At 35.2% G+C, this 19,800-nt stretch overlaps 1 protein-coding gene across 14 annotated transcripts in view; it reads left to right on the top strand.

Moving 5' to 3' along the window:
- LOC105480009 (myosin IIIA) overlaps nt 1–19,800 on the top strand; it is a 310,637-nt gene that overhangs the window by 114,607 nt on the left and 176,230 nt on the right. For 13 of the 14 annotated variants that reach the window (XR_986226.3, XR_011608191.1, XR_011608190.1 and 10 more), the window contains 4 exons: nt 4,358–4,434; nt 8,624–8,769; nt 11,118–11,183; nt 13,444–13,599. Coding sequence is in view for 11 of the 14 variants with exons in the window: in XM_011738421.3 (XP_011736723.2) it covers nt 4,358–4,434; nt 8,624–8,769; nt 11,118–11,183; nt 13,444–13,599 (445 nt within the window). In the remaining 3 variants the exon portion in view is untranslated. Of the gene's footprint in view, nt 1–4,357; nt 4,435–7,504; nt 7,608–8,623; nt 8,770–11,117; nt 11,184–13,443; nt 13,600–19,800 lie in introns of those variants that run through there. The other variant, XM_011738437.3, reaches the window with a different exon arrangement.

Here is a 19,800-nt window from a genome sequence, read left to right as displayed (position 1 = left end):
AATTGAGGACTCAGTCCGTTTACAATAGCTGCAAACAAAATAAAAATACTCAGGAATATACTTAACTAAACAGGTGAAAGATCTCTACAAGGAGAACTACAAAACACTGCCAAAAGAAATCATAGGTGACACAAACAAATGGAAATGCATCTCACGCTCATGGATTGGAAGAATCAATATTGTCAGAAGGACCATACTGCCTGAAACAATCTACAGATTCAGTGCTATTCCCATCAAAATACCAATATTATTTTTCACAGAATTAGAAAAAATGATTCTAAAATTAATATGGAACCCAAAAGAGCCCAAATAGCCAAAGCAATCCTAAGCAAAAAACAAAACAATACCAAAAAAACTGAACAAAAACAAAAAAACAAATCAGGATGCATCACATTACTGGGCTTCAAATTATACTACAAGGCTGTAATTACCAAAACAGCATGGTACAGATATGAAAGTATGCACATAGACCAATGGAACAGAATAGAGAACTCAGAAACAAAGCCAAATACATACAGCCAACTGATCTTTGACAAAGCATACAAAAACATAAATTGGGAAATAGATACCCTATTTAATAAATGGTGCTGGCAAAACTGGCGAGCCACACGTAGAAGAATAAAACCAGAACTATATCTCTCACCTTATACAAAAAGCAACTCATGATGGATCAAAGACTTAAATATAATACCTGAACCTATTAAAAATTCTAGGAGACAACATTGGAAAAACTTTTCTAGACATCGGCCTAGGCAAAGAATTCATGACTAAGACCCCAAAAGCAAATGCAACAACAACAAAAATAAATAAATGGGATCTAATTAACTAAAATTCTTCTGCACAGCAGAATAAATAATCAGCAGAATAAACAGACAAACCAAAGAATGGGAGATAATATTTGCAATCTATGCATCCAACAAAGGATTAATATCCTGAATCTACGAGGAGCTCAAATCACCAAGAAAAATAAAATAAGTCCATTAAAAAGTGGGCAAAGGACATGAATAGACATTTCTCAAAAGAAAATATATGAAGACCAACAAACATATGAAAAACTGTTCAACATCATTAATCATCAGGGAAATGCAAATTAAAACCACAATGAGATATACCACCATAATCCTGCAAGAATGGCCATTACTAAAAAGTCTGAATACAATAGATGTTGGCAGGGATATGGGGAAAAGGGAATACTTATACACTGCTGGTGAAAGTGTAAATTAGTACAACTTCTATTAAAAATAGTATGGAGATTCCTTAAAGAGCTATTAATAAAAGTAGATCTACCATTTGATCCAGCAATCCCACTACTGGATATCTACCCAAAGGAGAAGAAGTCATTAGATGAAAAAGACACTTGTACTTGTTTGTTTATAGCAGCATAATTCACAATTTCAAAGATGTGGTACCAACCTAAATGCCCATCAGCTAATGAATGTATAAAGAAAATGTTCCATGTATGCACCATGGAATACTACTCAGCCATTAAAAGGAATAAAATAACGTCTTTTGCAACAACTTGGATGGAGCTGGAGGCCATTATGCTAAGTGAAGTACCACAGGAGTGGAGAACCAAAAACCAAATATTTTCACTTATAAGTGGGAGCTAAGCTATGAGTATGCAAAAGCATACAGAGTGATATAATAGACTTCAGAGACTCAGAAGAGAGTGAGCAGGAGCGGGGCTAGGGATAAGAAAACTGCACCTTAGGTACAACGTACACTACTCGGATAATGGGTGCACTAAAATCTCAGAATTTACCACTATATAATTCATTCATGTATCAAATAAACACTTGTACATCAAAAGTTATTGAAATAAAAAGAAAATAAAAAATAAAAGCTATTTTAAACCGAGAGTTGTCTAACCAATGTGGAAGTCTTAGGCCTTTTAAAAATGTCAACTGTAGAACTGGGTTTTAAACTTCATATAACTTTCAGAAATGGGAGCGCAAAACTTTTGCTTGTTACTACACATCAATATAAAAGCCTTATTTAACTTTAAAAAAATCCACCAATTTAAATATTAATCTGATTTCAAAATATTAATCTGATTTCAAAAACACCTTCACAGAAATATCCAGAATATAGTCTTACCAAATACCGTTTGACTTATGCAATAGGAAATGGGGTTGCCGTACAGCCATGGAACAGTCTAGGAAGCATTGTTGGATGACCTAAAATAGCCATGGCCCTCCCAAGTTGACACATAAAATTAACTATCACAGTGTCTTAACCTCATCAACAAAAGAATAATATTAGATGGTATAATACAATTTATGACCCCTTTATGTTAACAAAATTCTGTATTTTTATAGTTTCAGTTCTCATTCCTACAGTATTTTGTTATTAACAATGACAAAAACATATGCTTTTCTCCCTGCTCTATCGAGATGTCAAAGGTTATAGCAAATTGAATTCCCAGAAGTTGTCTGGTCTATTTGAGCCACGATGGAAAACACATATTTGATGTTTCTGCTGTCTTTCTAAGACCCTAAGAGTTTTCTTAACTACAAGAATAAAGCCTGCATGTTTCTCTCCCTAGAAATAGCATTTATGCAATAGGGAATGGAGTTGCTGTATAGCCATGGAATAGCCCAGGAAGCCTTGTTGGACAGAACTAAAATAGCCTGAAAATTCCCTAGCAAAGCAAAAGACTGAAGAAGCATTAACATAAACCCTAACCTCTATAATGTTCCTGTGGCTTTGACTTTTAATAGATTATTGCTCTTTCTATTAGCCTGTTTTCTGTTCAGCCTTTGTCCTTTTTGACCTCTTTTTCCTTTCCGTATCTTCTCATTATCCCAGCACTCTGCCTGGAATTTTCCACACATCAGCAACTTCTCTCTTGAGTTGATTATGTAACTGTTTATCTTGGTGACTTATTCCTTTAGTTACTCTCTAGACAAGATGATTTTCCTAATCTTCTTTACTTCCTTGGGCTCCTTAACCTATACTTTGGATCCCTGTTGCCTTTAAATGCAATTTATGTCAATCATTTTAATAGAATTTTGCATTTTTCTGTCTTAGCTATTTTTCTTGTGGGAATTTACACTAAGTAAAAATGTCATTTGTCCTCAGGAGAGTGACTTTTCTTTCCAGCTTAAGTTTACTAACCTGAAAATGAGCAAGTTAGAATTTATGACCATTAAGTTATCTTCTAGCTATGAAGCTAGTTGATTGTGTTAGTTAAGTGATCTTGAAGTTTAACAGGCATTGCATAGCAGTCAAAAAACATGAAATTTAGTAAATTTCTTCCTCTGTCACTTGTTCATAGTTGGGCATGTGTCCTGTTTCTGATGTTACACTCCTCACTCTTCTGCCCAAGTATATTTCCAACACTGAAACACCCATTTGCTTGCATATGGCCTTTGAATTTCATGGTAAAAGTCAAATGCCATCTTGGAGAAATAAAATATATCTCCATTTTTAATCTTCATTAGTACCTCTCCTCTATTTGGCTTATAAGATAAGCAACCAAAGCCTAAAATGAATATGACTTTGGGGAGGCACTTTCCAAAGCAGGGAAATCAGGTAGAGAAAGCCCATGATTTGGGTTTAACCCATCAAGTCCACAGCAAGGTGAAGGGTAGGAGCTCTGTACAGTCAGATAACCAGAGGAGCAGGAGTGTGAAAATCGAGAAAAGAAACTGTACTCCTAATTCTCTTGAAGGTCAGTGAGGAGGGTATCTAACAAGGTGGAATTAATGGAATGACATGAATGAAATATTTGATTATACCTCTTTATTGTAGCCCTTCAGTCTGTAATCTCTCTAAAGGAAGAGAACTCGTTCTGTTAATAATGTTAGTTTAAATAGATATAGTTAATTTGAAACTTCCAGGCAGATAAGGTGTGATTTGTCCAGGGTTAGTAGATGGAAAATAATTTTATGAAGATTCACAAGTGACCTACTATGTGCATGACACCATATAGGACATTCTCAAACTTGCTGGAATTTGTCAGTGGGCAGGGACAGGAAGAGGGCAGGGAGGAAGCATGCCGTTCAAATAACAATTACATGCCAAAATATGTAAAATTGTTTACAATGTAGAAGATAGAAAGAAATAGGGATCAGTATAATTGGAGCAGATTAAAAGTCAGCATGGGGGAATTAAGACTTGAAATGGGGCTTTAGGAAGGAGCAGGATTTGGAGTTGAGAAAGAGAAAATAGGAGGACCATTCTGCTTTTTGGCTCTGCAGAAATCCTGATTTAGGATCCTTTAACGTGACGTTAGGGCCAGTGGCAGCTTTGAGGAAATAGAATTTTAATATTAGTTTGCAAAAAAGACTGTAGCAATTGAAATCTCTTTATATGAGTAATTAATGGAAAAAGTACATCTTGTCTCTTCCTCTAGGTGTGTCTGCACAGCTTACCAGTACCCGGCACCGTCGGAACACTTCCGTAGGAACACCGTTTTGGATGGCTCCTGAGGTCAGATAGAGTTTTGAGGCAGACAAACGTAATAGCTGATCCTGTCTGACTTTACTTTTTATGTGTACTCTATCTCTGTAAGCATTTTGGAATATAACAGAAGAAACTCTCAGTTGTGTTATTTTCACCTGAGATTTTTACATGTGTGAGGAGGTACCTGGGAGGTGGTCAGTAAATGGGCTGTGAATGAACACATGAATCAGTGAAAGAGGGAATGAGTAAATCAGATGATGTAAAGAGAAACTACTTCCAGGTTTGTTTTTTCATTAAATGTAGGTGTTTACCGTGTCTCTGTACTAATGATATTTACATTATATTTTAAAATTATAATAGAAATATAATATTATGAGAACCCCTATCCTTTGTGGGAGCAGATTCAGGTCCATTAACCTATATGGCAGGTTCCTGTGTTGAGACACTCTGCCTAGGGGCTATGCTTAGCTTTAGTAAACTCTTTACATCATTACCTTTGGGACGTTGCAGATAAACTGCTAAAATAGTTGAGGTAAAAGGTTTTCAAGAGTCATCTTCTCCCCCCATCACTATTAATGATTTTAATCTTTTTATGTTTATCACTTATAATGGACCCTTATTTTTGAAGACTGTCTCTACAACTGTTGGGGAAAGTGCTGCTATTTATCTCCAGTTTTCTAGGGAGTGAAGGGAGGAGAAGTAATTAATATACTATATTAATATTTTCAGATCTTATAAATAAATTTGAAGATTAAATGCTGGTATGCTGTTTTTATTTGAATACTTGTTTAATTATTACTTGCAAAACAAGTTAAAATGTAAACTTAGTACAAAATATGGACAGAGGATGAAGTATTTTAAGAAACTTAAAAAAATCCACAATGGATTAAAAAAAATTTTTTAACAGGGAGCATATCTTAGAATAAAAATAGAAAGTATAGTCATATAAGCAAAACCAAAAATTGAATAAGAGAATCTCAAGAGAGTTTCTTTAGAGTTTGTTTTGATATATTACTAGTGTTTTTTAAACTTACAAAAAAATTACAAAAATGAGATGTTAATAAAAACCTAGTTACAATACCAAATATTGCATTTTGTTTGCATATATTATTAATAGAATAAATAATATTACATATAATATTGTATAATATCCTAGCTTTATGGGTTTTGTATGTTTATTATAACAAGCCATTATTCAATATTTAAATTTCCATTTAGTAAAAACACTTATTAATATGCAATTATTAGACAGTCATTTTTCTGATGTCAGTTTTATTATTAATAAACCTATAGTAGCACAGTAGGGCTTGAAAGTTCTTTCTGGCTTAGCAAACTAATGGATATAATAGATATGAAAAAAGGTTCACTACATTTTTTTTCAAGCTGTCATGGAAATACGTGTTTGAGATTTTGTTCTTATTATATTCATCTCTCTGTAATAAGTATTTTCTAACCTTGAAGAATATATTTTAAATAATCAGCTTTCTAGTTAATCAAGATATTCCATATCTACCACTCTATGGTATTAATAGCAAATGTCTAAGAATTAGAAAGCAATAAGGTAAACAAATATATGTATATATTCACCATAATGGCATAGAAGTATTTCAGTGTTTTTAGACCCCAGGAGGCAAGGTTGTTCAAATCAATTATCACTTGAAAAGTGAAATTCTTGATTTGGCATGTTTAAATTAAATTCTATATCAAAAGTAGTATTTGCTGGTTACATAAAGACATCCTCTGCCAGGATGAAGGGAACAAGGGAATTAGCGGCTGTAGTAGGTGACCATACAACTTATCATACAAACCAGGACACCTTGGAGAGTGAAAGGGGATGATATTTATTATGATTCTAGGACTACAAGCATTAAACAAGAATGTCCCAGGCAAACTGGGACATAAATTCACCTGAGCCTATGGGGAGATATCCTCTGACCACACATGTAAATTCATAAAATAATGTATTATCCTGAAAAATAATTTTCCTTAGGAAAAAAATGATGGGGCAAAAGACATTATTTTTAAGCTCTAGCAAACAAAGTTATATTAGACAACAGAATAAGAAATTCATATGAATGCATTTTTTAATGTTTAACAGCTTTAAAGAGGTATAACTATAGAATTAGGTCATTTAACATATACAACATTCTGATTTTTAATGTATATTCACAGGGTTGTGCAGTCATCATCACGATCATCAAAAACGTTTTTGCTCCCCCTCAAAGAAACCTAGTAGTCATTAGCATTCACTCCTCATCTTTGCCTAAGCCCCCTTACTCTAGGCAACCATTAATCTATTTTCTGTCTCTGTGGACTGGCCTTTTCTGGATATTTTAAATAAATTGAATCATACAATATATGGCCCTGTGTCTGGCTTCTTTTACCTAGTGTAATGTTTTCAGGGTCATCCATGTAGAAGCATGTATTAATGCATCACTCATTTTTAGAGTTGAATAATATTCCATTGTATGTATAGACCACATTATGTTTACCCATTTGTCAGTTGATGAATATTTGGGTGTTTATCACTTTTTGTTATTATGAGCAATATTGCTATGAATATTTGCCACATGAATTTTTAATGTAAAACTTAGGACTTTACTGTTTCCCTCAGTACTTCAGGCTATGATCTCTGATTTCAGCAATTCACTCTCATGTGATATTGAAAATACTTTCATAGAAAAGGTTAAGAAGCACTGTGTATGATGATGTCCCATCATACTAACTCTAAGTTGAGAAACTATTCTCTTTCTTTATATATAGACATATACATGCACATGCATAATTTATTTATATATGCATTTATTATTGTCCTTCAGGTACTTAGAAATGAATTGGTTAATGGTCTTCTTATTTTCCCATAAACTCGCCACCCACGCCAGAACCAGAATATTACCCATAGCATGCTCTGGCCTCTATCTCTTCATCTATTCCAACTCCTCACCTCCTCTCAAGACTGTCCTTTGCCCCATATGTTGTGTTTATCATTGCCTTCTTTTTATTTTTTTAATCACACTGATATGCTTATAACTAAACTGTTTCCTGTCATTGCCATTAGTGTCAGGTATTAATAAGGATTTATTTATGAAGGAGTCACCTTTCCTGGATGACATGTGTGTAAATGTTACCAACTGAATTCTAGTGTGCCCAGAGATGGATTTTTTAAATGTGTTAAGCCTGATGTTACGTGAAGTCAGAAGGTGAGATATCGTTTCCAAAAGGGCCTTAGATTTTTCACTTTGTATATCATTTTACGGTACTGTATTTAAATGACACAATTCTAATCTGCCATCATTCCAAAATTATTTTTTATTTTTCTTGTGGGTTGGCATGCACAAAACATAAAATTTTAAAAATGCAAAAAGATGATTCTTAGAATGTAAAGTTGGATTTCCTTTTTGTGTTTATTGATGTTAATAATTACCATTCACAATCAATCTGCATTTGTACTTAAACATTTACAACTAAATTGGGAAGTAATCAATGCAATAATTTCTCTATATAATACAATCTTATAATATTACAAAAACAAATTCCTCTTTTTTCCTTGTCTCTCAATTACATCTTTTGATTACTGACATGTTTTTAAACCTGGTTGCAGTTTTACAATTTAGGGTGGCCTCAGATAGGCTGTTGGTAAAACTACATCAAGGTTTATTTTTATTTGGTTTTCTTTTATTAGTGTCTTAAAGCTTTTGCATTCCTCCAAACTTGTCTTATTCCTCCCTTAGGTAGCCTTGCCTTCTAGTTGCCAGTAGAGATCAAGGCCATCTAACTAGACAGCCCTCAAGCATGTTTACCTTTATTTCCTCCACTTTTAATTCTTCAAAAACATAGCCCTCATCTTTTCATTCCCTCAATAGATATTTATTGAGTGACTACCGCTGCCCAAACTTTAGTTGTGCATTTGATCCCATCCCTTTCCATTTGGGACATGATTTCTTTCCTCTTTTTGTTCTATATTTTCAAAAATATTTTTCATAGACTTCTTCCCTTATATTTGTAAACCTCCTAAGGTATTATCTGTTCCCAGAACAAAAATACTATTACTAATAATAATTTAATCTTTTATTCTCCTCCTAAGTTACTGCCTTCGTCTTTTCTTATAGCGGTCAAACTTCACCAGTTTAAATACTTAATGCTTTGTTCTAAGTATTTTATTACATGCTTGTTAAGGTCACAAAGTTCACCTTTTGGTGGTGTGGTTTTCTACTAGGTGATTGCGTGTGAACAGCAATTGGATACCACTTATGATGCCAGATGTGACACTTGGTCCCTGGGTATAACGGCCATTGAGTTGGGTGATGGAGATCCTCCACTAGCTGACCTGCATCCCATGAGAGCACTCTTCAAAATACCAAGGTCAGATGACTAACATTGGGTCCAGTATCTGCAGCCTGTTTTTCTTCCTCCAGCCACTGAGTGTTCATCATGCTCTTCATGGAAATGTTCAGATACATTCCAACAAGTTGGGAGCAGAAGAGCCTGGAATATTATTCTGCTTCTTCTGAGACATTGTATTTGTTCAGTAGTTGCATTTCCCTGGTCTAAGTAAAAGAGCTTTCTCTTGATACAGTGTGTCTTTCTCTCTTTTGCTAGGATTTGATCTCAGAAAATAGCGGTTCCTCTCACTCTTTTTCAATTCCTCAATGAGTCAGTGAGGCATCAGAGTCCATAGCCTGTGCAAGTGTTTTGCTTTGCTTTACCTACCAATCTAGTAATATTTTACTACTTGCTAAGATTTCCCTTCGTTCAGAACTTTAAAATAATATTATTAAGAAAATTATATATAAAATTTATCCAGAAAATAATGATTTTAAACATGTTAATATTTTGAATATGTTAATATAAAACAATAAATTTAGAAGAATAACTTCTTTTGGTGCCATGAAAGCACTTGACTATTTATGTACCCCCCACCCCTTCATGTGTGTATCAACAGATTTTCCCCTACTATCCTATTAACTAATTTCTTTAAATACTATTTTCTATGAGTGGTAGTTAGTCCCTAGATGTTTCAGATAACTAATGTGAAAAGACTGCCTATAATTATTAAAGGTGTTATTTTTAAATATATTTTTAAGGATTTTGCCTTAATTATAATGCAGTGCACACCCAGAGCCTGTGATGACAGGGATCCGAAACATTAGAATATTTGGCATCTAACTAAATTATTATAAGACCAAAACGTTTGAATTCATTTTTGCCTTTGAATTTCTTGTCCTGTCTATATGTTCCAAATTATAATACCTTGGCTATATATCATCCTTTACATACTGCTTATTTTGTAAGTGGAGAAACAACATTACAGAAAATAATGAAAAACCTTCTGTATACTAAATCCAAGACATTTCATTAATTTTGAAGAAAGCAGGAAAAAAATCTGTAGTTTCTAACTCCTATTGTCATTCAGTATGTAAGGTGAAGTTGTGTACTGCCTTAGCTGCTTTAATTGTGGATTAAACCATCATATTTAGTCTGATGTTATTACTCTTGGTGATAATGCCACATGAAGGAAGGATGACACTGTTGATAGATATTGTACTTAGGTAACAGGCAATGTGCAAAGTAATTCTAGGAACTGTATCATCTTGGTTATTTCTTAATTATGTCTACCACCAGTGGACTTCCAAGAATACTGACTATGGTAATATGGAGAAAAAGAGGATCTGAAAAGCTACCCAGTTCTGAGTGTTCCGAAATAATCCACACTTTGTTATTCAAAGCAAGCCAATAAATCTCATAAAAGGACATTTTTAGGAGGACAAGAAACAAAACAACATTTCTGCAGAAAAGAATTACTTCTTTTAATGTGCAAATCAGCAATCTTCAAATTGTCCTCAGGATTGTGAAATGAGCTTAGTCGTGATCTGGAGTAGATGAGTAGCTGCACTTTTCTTTAATGAGCCTGTACAAACTGTACATTAATTTCATTATAAGCTATTTAAGGAGTAATGCAGAACTGAAGACAAAGTATTTCCATTTCGCTAATGAAAACAAAGAGCTGTTAGAATTAACATAAAGCAGCACTTCAGCAAATTCGACTATCATGGTTGATCAATGTTGCTTGATTGCAGAGTTAGATCAGCCTCATTTTCAAGTGATGTTCCTTTGTATTCAACGAATGTGCCAAAAAATATATTTGTTCAGTTTAAACTGAAAGGAATTAATAAAATTGTTAAAGCTGTATTCACAGCTTTATCGCTAATAATATTTTTCAGTTCCTTAACACTTTGTAACATGTTTCCTGCTGTGTGTCCAGTAACAACAGAACAACTCATAAGGGCATTCTGCTGTGCCACTCCCTGGCACGCTTTCCTTCATATTCCAAACAGGCCACTTCTGTGTTCCCTGGATGTTCCTCAGAGACTTCATTGGGACTCATAGGAAAAAGAAACCTTTTCCCCTGCATCTATTGTTTCTGTTCTGTTAAGTATTGATGTTTCCCCCTAGAGCTAGGTAAAAGCAAGAAGACTCTTTAAAAGAAAAAAATTAGTAGTTGGAAAAATCAGGTCATATGTTAAGTGCTTTCAGAGAAACAAAGATTGTGTCATTTTTGTATAAAGAAAGGTAATGATTTATCTGTCTTAGAATTGGAAAAAGATGGAATCCTTGATTACAACTGGCAGAACCTGTGATTGCATTAGTCTATCTCATTTTGCACTGACTGACCAATACGCAGAATCCAACACTGATCCTTATTTTTCTAGGAATCCACCCCCAAAACTAAGGCAGCCTGAGCTATGGTCAGCAGAATTCAATGACTTCATAAGCAAGTGAGTAAAAAGAGTGTTTTAAAAAAACAAAGAAATTCCCTCCTGCTATAACTAAATCTCCTCCTATTTCTTCTTATCTGTTAAATGGCCCCAGAGATTTCTATTATTTTCTTCAAAGGAAGCACCTATAGTGTCTTTTAAATGTTGGGCGAATTTATCATTGCTCAGATAATGGCCTTAGCGTCATGTTTATTCACTTATCAATAGCTATGCTTCTGTGGACCCTTTATAATCAATGGACATGTTCTTCTGTTCACCTGTGTTTTGCCTATGAGTGTCATTTCATATGAGATGGGTCTCAACATACTATTAGGTTTCGCTTCTTTATCCAACTTTATCGTCTGTGCCTTTTAATTGGGGCATTTAGCCTGTTTACATTCAATGTTAGTATTGGCATGTGTGGATTTGATCCTGTCATCATGTTGTTAGCTGGTTGTTATGCAGACTTGTTTGTGTGGCTGCTTATGGTGCCACTGGTCTATGTACCTAACTGTGTTTTTGTAGTGGCCAGTCATGGCCTTTGCTTTCCATATTTAGCACTCCCTTCAGGACCTGTTCTAAGGCAGGCCTGGTTGTAATGAATTCCCTTCACATTTGCTTGTCTGAAAAGGATCATATTTCTCCTTTGCTTATGGAACTGTAGATGCTTCCACACAAATCCTCAATGGAACTTAGTGTCTAATGTATTTCTTGCAGTTTCCCCTCTGAGAAACATTTCCTGGTTTCTGCCAAGCAGTTAGTATTCTGTCCTGGTTGCTATTGGTTTGGTTTCTCTTCCTCTATTAACATTGCCAATTGTATTTAGCTTACCTGTTTTGACATCTTTCTCTTTAACTAGACAGTAAGCAACTCTAGGGCACTGAACGTGCCTTACTTGTCACTGTAACTCCAGAGTCTAGCAGAGTGCCTAGTACACATTAACGAGTTGATAAAGTTTTACATGAATAAAATAATTTCATATGTGACTCTTCTGAATACATACATACAATTACTACAGATGTCAGAAATTAATGCATTCTGTTAAACTAGAGGAAAACTAAGAGCACTTGTTCTTATTTTTTAGACATTGGCATTCTTATTCCTTAGCATATTTTAGCATTCCTGGGAAATATATTTTTGGTTAAGCTCAATGAAATAAATTGCCTAATTACTATAATACCTATTAGAAATGGCGCTGCTTAAGCCAAGGCATGAGTTTCATCTTTTTATGCTTTTTTCTTGTTTTTTAATATCCCCAAATGACAGCCCAATTTTCTCATAATTGTAGACTCTGTGAATTGCAGGGTTAAAGGGGTCTTGGAAAGTTGTACAGCCCAAGTTTATATCCAGAGGTTAAATCCTTCTCAAACATGTGCACTCAGTGGCTGCCCAATCAATACTTAAATATCTCCAGTCAAAATAATATTTCCCAGTTCAGCTCATTCTACTTTGATAAGCCTCACTCTTGAAAAGTTCTTCCTTAGACTGACCTGAAAGCTGTTTCTCTCTTGATTCCACCAACCAGTTCTGGGTCTTTTACCCCTTGTGACCACTGAAAACTACTTGAGTCCTTCTTTTAAATATTCAAAGTCAGCTGTCACAGCTGGTTAAACATTCTACGTTTGTTCAAATGCTCCTCCTGTGCTGTTGTTTCAGGTGCTCTCACTAGCCCTGTCCTTTCTCAAGAATATGCTCTGGTTGAACCTATCAAGAGGTACAACATGCATTAGTACATCTGCTGTATGACCTCAAAAAATACCTATTGACATGGAATTTCAACATCCTTAGCTGAGTGGCCTTCTCAATTGGGTTACCAGTTTTATCACATAGAAAGAAACAGATCAATTGAGAAGCCTTTAAAAGCATTTATGAAGGGAAACTGCATTGTTTGTTTTATTTTTTAGATAAGCATTAAACTATAATGACTTCATTGTCGTTTATCTGCAGCTACTGACTTGTAAAGGAGACTTTGCAGTGGAGACATTTTAATTATCACTATGCAATAATCCTTGCTGGGAGAGGACAGAAGTGGTATTTAGTTGAAAGTTGGTATCACTGCAGCTTAATCACTCACAGATGTGTGCACTTTCACAAACATTTCATCACATTGCAGTTTGCTATTTTCGAGAGATTAAAAATTGCAATTAATATATTTTAAGCTTGGGCTGAGCATTTGTGAGGAGCATCACTCTTGTGTGTTAGATTAATTTTTAGGAATATGAAAAATAGTTTCAAAACTCTAACTTATCTAACAATTGCATGTTCTTTTTTGCCAGTGCAGGTGCTTGACTAAAGATTATGAAAAGCGTCCAACAGTGTCAGATCTTTTACAACATAAATTCATTACTCAAATTGAGGGCAAAGATGTGATGTTACAAAAACAATTAATGGAATTCATTGGCATCCATCAATGCATGGGAGGCACAGAAAAGGCCAGGTAATCAAATAATATCTTGATTCCAAAATCCAGAGATTATTGAAAGATTTTGAATAGTTTAATAATACATTAGTTTTTAAGCTGAATAAAATTTGGAGGTAATGGGGACTTACATGAAAAGTGAATGTCACCTGTTGAATTGCATCTCAATATTAGTAAAATTACCGGCAACACTTTTATTTTTTTTGAAACGGAGTCTCACTCTGTCGCTCAGGCTGGAGTACAGAGGCACGATCTCGGCTCACCGCAACCTCCACCTTCTGGGTTCAAGCGATTCTCCTGCCTCAGCCTCCCAAGTAGCTGGGACTACAGGCCCCTGCCACCACAACTGGCTAATTTTTTGTATTTTTAGTAGAAACGGGGTTTCACTGTGTTAGCCAGTATGGTCTCGATCTCCTGACCTTGTGATCCGCCCGCCTTGGCCTCCCAAAGTGCTGGCATTACAGACGTGACAGGCAGCACTTTTTAAACAGGTTTTAAGAGCAAAGAATGTAAACTTCAAAAGATCATTTTTGTGTTGGTATATGTTTTCTTGTATTTTCTGCTTTTCTATAAAGTAAGATATCTTAGATTTGGGATTAAAAAAACATAAAACTTGAAAGACCTTTTGGCACTATTATTTGTTCATTTTCCCTGGTTAAATTATATTTAAGATCATTTTAAATATCTTTGTACATCCTATTGGGATTTTAAACAGTATATAAGTTTATTTCAGGAAATTTAAAAGTCACAGAAAAATATACAATGGAAAATTAATCAAGTATAACATTTTAATCTGTAACCTTTTAATATCTTCTTTTTGGGTATACTTTTTTTTTTTTTTGAGACAGGGTCTCACTTTGTCACCCAGGCTGGAGTGCAGTGGTACCATCTCTGATCACTGTAGCCTCAACCTCCAGGGTTCAAGTGATCCTCTTTCTTCAGACCCCCCAAGTAGCTGGGACTATAGGTATGCACCACCATGCCTGGCTAATTTTTGTATTTTTAGTATAGACGGGGTTCTGCCATGTTGCCCAGGCTGGTCTTGAATTCCTGAGCTCAAGTGATCCACCTGTCTCAGCTTCCCAAAAGGCTAAAATTACAGGCATGAGCCACTGTGCCCAGCCAGACATTTTTAAACATTTTTAAAACAAAATTGTAATAGTATTATATGTGTCCCAGAGACTGTCTACTTTCACTGAATAGTGAATATCCATATAATTAAACATTCTTCTAACACAAAATTTTAATGGCTAGATAACATTCCCTTGCCTGACAATTTAATGATTAATTTAAATAATTCCATACTTTTTGGCTGTTACTGTTTTTACTCTATCAAGTAACTGTGTAATGAACAGAGTTGTACATTAATCTCTTACTGTTTTCTTAAGATAAATTCCTATAGATGGTACTATTAAATAAAAAAATTATTAAAGTTAAATTTATAATTTCACTTTATTCTTGAGAATCATATTTGTTTCATCCCAGGAGCATATCACTATTTAAGGAGTTGAAAGAAGAGAATAGGACATTACTTATTTGAATTCCTGTTGTGAATGTACACATTTAGTTCCCATTTGTTTAATGCCTGCTATGTGCCAGATTTTATGTTAGGACTTTATTATGTTATCTCATGTGATTTTACAACAAATCTGAGGAAAATATTTTATGATAACCCATTTTCACAGCTGAAAAAAATTGAAGTTGGCAGAGGTTAATTAACTTGCACAAGGCTGCACAGGAAATAAATGACTTAGCAAGGATTCAGATTCTGATCTTAAAGCCCAAGCTTTAATTCACAGGAGTAAATGAACTAATGATTGTGGATGATCTTGGGAGATAATAATCCATGCCTGTTTGAGTTTACAGCTTTGCTGCAGAGACAGACCTGATATACCTTTAATGAGGAAGAATTAGGTGACAAAAAGAAAGAAGCAGATGTGTAGTTTGTAATGAGGAGATAAGCATGCCCATCTTTTTATTTTTGTGTAAATGTAGTTTCATAATCTGCTGCAACCTCATTCTTCCCAAAATAGACAACAAATAATCAAAATAAACAGAAATTGAGGTGTATTCACATTGTGTAGGAGGTTCAATGTCAAGAACTGTGAAGGATCTGAGATATTGCCCTACTTGCAAGCTAACAATTTGACCTGCCACAGTTTCATGAATGCTAGTAGAAGACACAAGATTCATGGATGAGAGACAAAGGACTTTACTACTCATTGCCAAGCTGACAGCATGAGTTTATGTTCACATTGGTTCTCCTTGCCCGCTACAGTCCTAGGGGAAATGTGGAATAGATGGATGTTGTGTCCACACTTGGCTTGCCTCATAACTGGGAAACCCTGAACTTGGGAAACTACAATCTTTTAAAGGGGCTGCTTGCATGCTTGCCCAAATTTTGCCTTGGAGGAAGCATTACTTTACCATCCTGAACACCAAATAAAACTTCCATCTGTCCTAGAGGGAGACAGTATTTTTAATTTCTAAGGCTGTTTGCTATACAAACATTATTGAAAATACAGTCTGGAACAAAAGCTAATATAAGACAGGCAGAAATTTGAGAGACCCATGAGTAATTGTCTCCCAGTGTTCAAGCATCATAAGAATGGCTGCACTACACAGCATTTAGATTGTCATTAGATTGTCATGCTTGTGCTGTAAGTTCCAATGATTATTGGGCACAGTGTTATGCCCAACACTTTCTGATTCTGAGACACAAGATGTAGTCTTGTTTATCCTGTTAAAAATTGAGAATATGCTTTCAGTATGAGAATTCATGATATACTCAGTTATGGAAATTTTTCAGTTGTTATTTTAAGTATTGATCCTCTCTCATTCTTTTCACTTTTTATTCCTGAGACATAAATGTTGGAACTTCCTATTTTACCTCACCTGTCTTGCAATTTCTCTGTCATGTTTGTCACTCATTTATCAATCTCTGCTACAGTCTGAATGAATTCTTCAAAATTGTTTTCCAGTTCACTAATTTTCTCATAGAACTGGGCCTAGTCTAGATATCTTGTATACCAATATTTTTTTCATGCTGATATCTATTATACATCAACATCTATATTTTTCATTTCTATAATTTCTTACTTGGTGAGTGGTTTTTTTGTTAACCACTCTTTTCATATCTGACTTTTCATATCTGGCTATTCATTTTTTCTTTTGGGGGAAAGTAATTCCATTTTTCTTCTCTTTGATCTTAAACATACTTTTTAACAGTAACTCTCAGATTTGCATTTCAGCACAGGTGAATTGTCCTGATTATTGAGTTCATTTGTTTATTTAATATTTGGTTTCCTTAGTCTAGGGTTCAGAACTTTTGTTTGCTTTCTTATCTTGAGTGGGAGGTTTTCTATTTTGATTTTTCTTTCCTTCTGCATTCTGTCTATCTGGAGGGTTTTGCCTTTGCCATTACTGGTTTCAAGATTCCCCAGGGCCCATCGTGATTTGAAGGAAACTGCAGATCTAGTTACTGAGCCAGTGAGAAGTAGATCTTCTGTCTCTCCATCCTGCCATCTCAAGCACCTGGCTCTGTATAAAAAGAAGAAGCGGCAGAGATTTTTCAGTCTTTTTCCCAGGCAAAGAACCCCACCCTCAGCCCCATTCTTCCCACCACATCTCGGTCAAGACCTTCATTGTGAATGTGTGTTTTAGTTCCTTTACTCTCCAGGCCTCTTTTTCCCGTTGTTGGTGCCTGACTTCGAATCAGCCTATAGTTTCTGCCCTCTTACCTGGTGTTCTTGTTTGCTCTGTTAGGTCCACTCTAATGCTCATCTTGTTTTAGAAAATATCTTTGTCTTTTTAATTTTATTTTTTAAAATGTAAGAAGTATTTTATTTTTTACAAACATATGTTTGGAAGAGGTGGGAGTTGAACTTGAATTTTTACCCACAACACTCTTTTGACCATGGATCTTAGTTCAAAGGAGGAGGAAAGATTTTCCTGCCCTCAGCATGCATATTCACACTAGTCCCAAAGTGTCAGACTTACTCAGGCAAAAGAAAAGAGGCTTTGTTATGCCGCTGGTAACACATTAAACAAAAGCTGTCTTCTTGAAGGTCATGAAAAATAACTTGATTTGTCACAGTTTCTGATGTGGTAAAATGGATCAAAAAATCTGATTGTATTAAATCTACATAGCTAACTCAAAGCTGACATTTTTCTTTTTGTACATGATATTATCCTTTAGAATTGAATTGAGGTATGTGCTTGGCAGGATAATTTTTTTAAAATTAAAGATTCAGCTTTAAAGAAAACTGTCCTAATATAAATTGAATACAAACTGAATACTTTATAAACTTCCTTGTTGAGAGGAAGTGGAGTATTGGGAGATACTGTGGAATGGATATGAGAACTTTCTATTTTCAGTCAAGACCTGAATATAAAACACATCACTTTTCTAACTTATTCAACTATTCTGAAGAATTAAGACCATGTCGTAATACACTCCTCGAAAAACAGGAAAGCATTTTTCACATGAGTTAAAATTGACAATGTTAGAAGGCAGACTAAATTGGTAGAAACTCTAGTTATAAAATTATTTAAAATAAAATTTTTCTTATGAATCCAGTATTTTTAAACTGTTGACTATCTGATTTAATAGGAATAGATAAAAGTCATTTGTAACTGAAATGTGCTATTCAGAATTCTTGACGAAAACAATAAAAGCCCACTTAAAAAGTAAAGCAGTTTAGTGGACAGTGTTGGATGGGTCAGAGAATGGAGAGGATGGGAGAGAGCCAGGTTTAGTCATGAAAGCAGGGGGCTTCAACTGTCCTTCCTCCAGAATCATCAGCTAAACAGCTGCCACTGAAAACCACCCACCTGCCTCTAACATTGCCTGCCGTGACACTAGTTTCTTGAATGCCACATCCCACTCAAAATATTTGTAAACTGACTTTGAGCTTTATGTTGCTTCCTTGAGGTTCTAAGTTCCATACTGGACCATCTGATCGCCCACACGTAGGTTACAGGTCTACACAGGTGGTGAGAGACACTTGGTCCAGCTCACTTCCAGTTTCTATGTGAAAGGCAGAGTCCTGCCTGCTAACCATTTTGAAATTTCTTCCCCACAGCAGACGGGTATTTTTGAGCTGCTGAAGCAACAGATGGATAGCCATTATATGGAATATTTTTTATTCTATTTCATTCTATTTTAGAGACAGGGTCTCACTGTTGCTCAGGCTGGCCTCAAAATTCTGGGCTCAAGTGATCCTCCTGCATCAGCCTCCTGAGTAGCTGAGCTTACAGGCACAAATCACCACATCTACCTCCTGTACGGAATATTTAACACTTCCTACAATTCCTTCTTTTATATGTCTTGAATGTTTGCCTAAAAATACTATTTAAACTATAATTGTCATTCCTCGTAAAGAAAATATCTAACCCAGCATCTACTTAAATGATAACAAATTCCAAATTAAAACTTCCTTTTTTTGAAAGTCATATTATTAACATGTTATCATCTTAAATTTTCTTTGTGTTGTATATACAATGCAAAATAACTTTAATATTTTACTTGATACTCTCAACATGCTAGTGGCAATTACCTTTGACATTTATAGATTGTTATATTTTGCATATGATTTTGTTGAAATAAAAAGGATTTAGTAACTCCTTTTTCTTACTAATGTTGGTTTCTTAGACCAAAAATACTGGCTGTGTTTGTGGTGCTGTTGTAACTAGTCCACTTGTCCTGGCATCTATGGTTTTCAGCCCAGAATATAAGGCGTATTTGAGACATATGTGGAAGGATTAACAAAGGAAATCAAACTAAAAATTGACTATCAAATCAATGTTAAAAGTACCTGCTGGGTGCGGTGCCTCACACCTGTAATCCCAGCACTTTGGGAGGCCAAGGCGGGTGGATCACGAGGTCAGGAGTTCGAGACCAGCATGGCCAACATAGTGAAACCCCCTCTCTACTAAAAATACAAAAAATTACTCAGGCATGGTGGTGGGCGCCTGTAATCCCAGCTACTTGGGAGGCTGAGGCAAGAGAATCACTTGAACCAGGGAGGCGGAGGTTGCAGTGAGCCCAGATCATGCTATTGCACTCCAGCCCAGGCGACAGTGGGAGACTGTGTCTCAAAAACAAACAAACAAACAAAAAAAACCCAGCCCAAGCTGTAAATTCCTTATTAGGTGTGGGACTTTATGTAATGTAAATTTGCTCAAATAGGATTTTGATTTTACAAAACAGAACAATGA

This window comes from Macaca nemestrina, chromosome 9, assembly GCF_043159975.1.
Source record: "Macaca nemestrina isolate mMacNem1 chromosome 9, mMacNem.hap1, whole genome shotgun sequence".
NCBI classification, from domain to species: domain Eukaryota; kingdom Metazoa; phylum Chordata; class Mammalia; order Primates; family Cercopithecidae; genus Macaca; species Macaca nemestrina.
The sequence above is the reverse complement of the archived record's forward strand: the minus strand, read 5'-3'. Positions and strand labels throughout refer to the sequence as shown.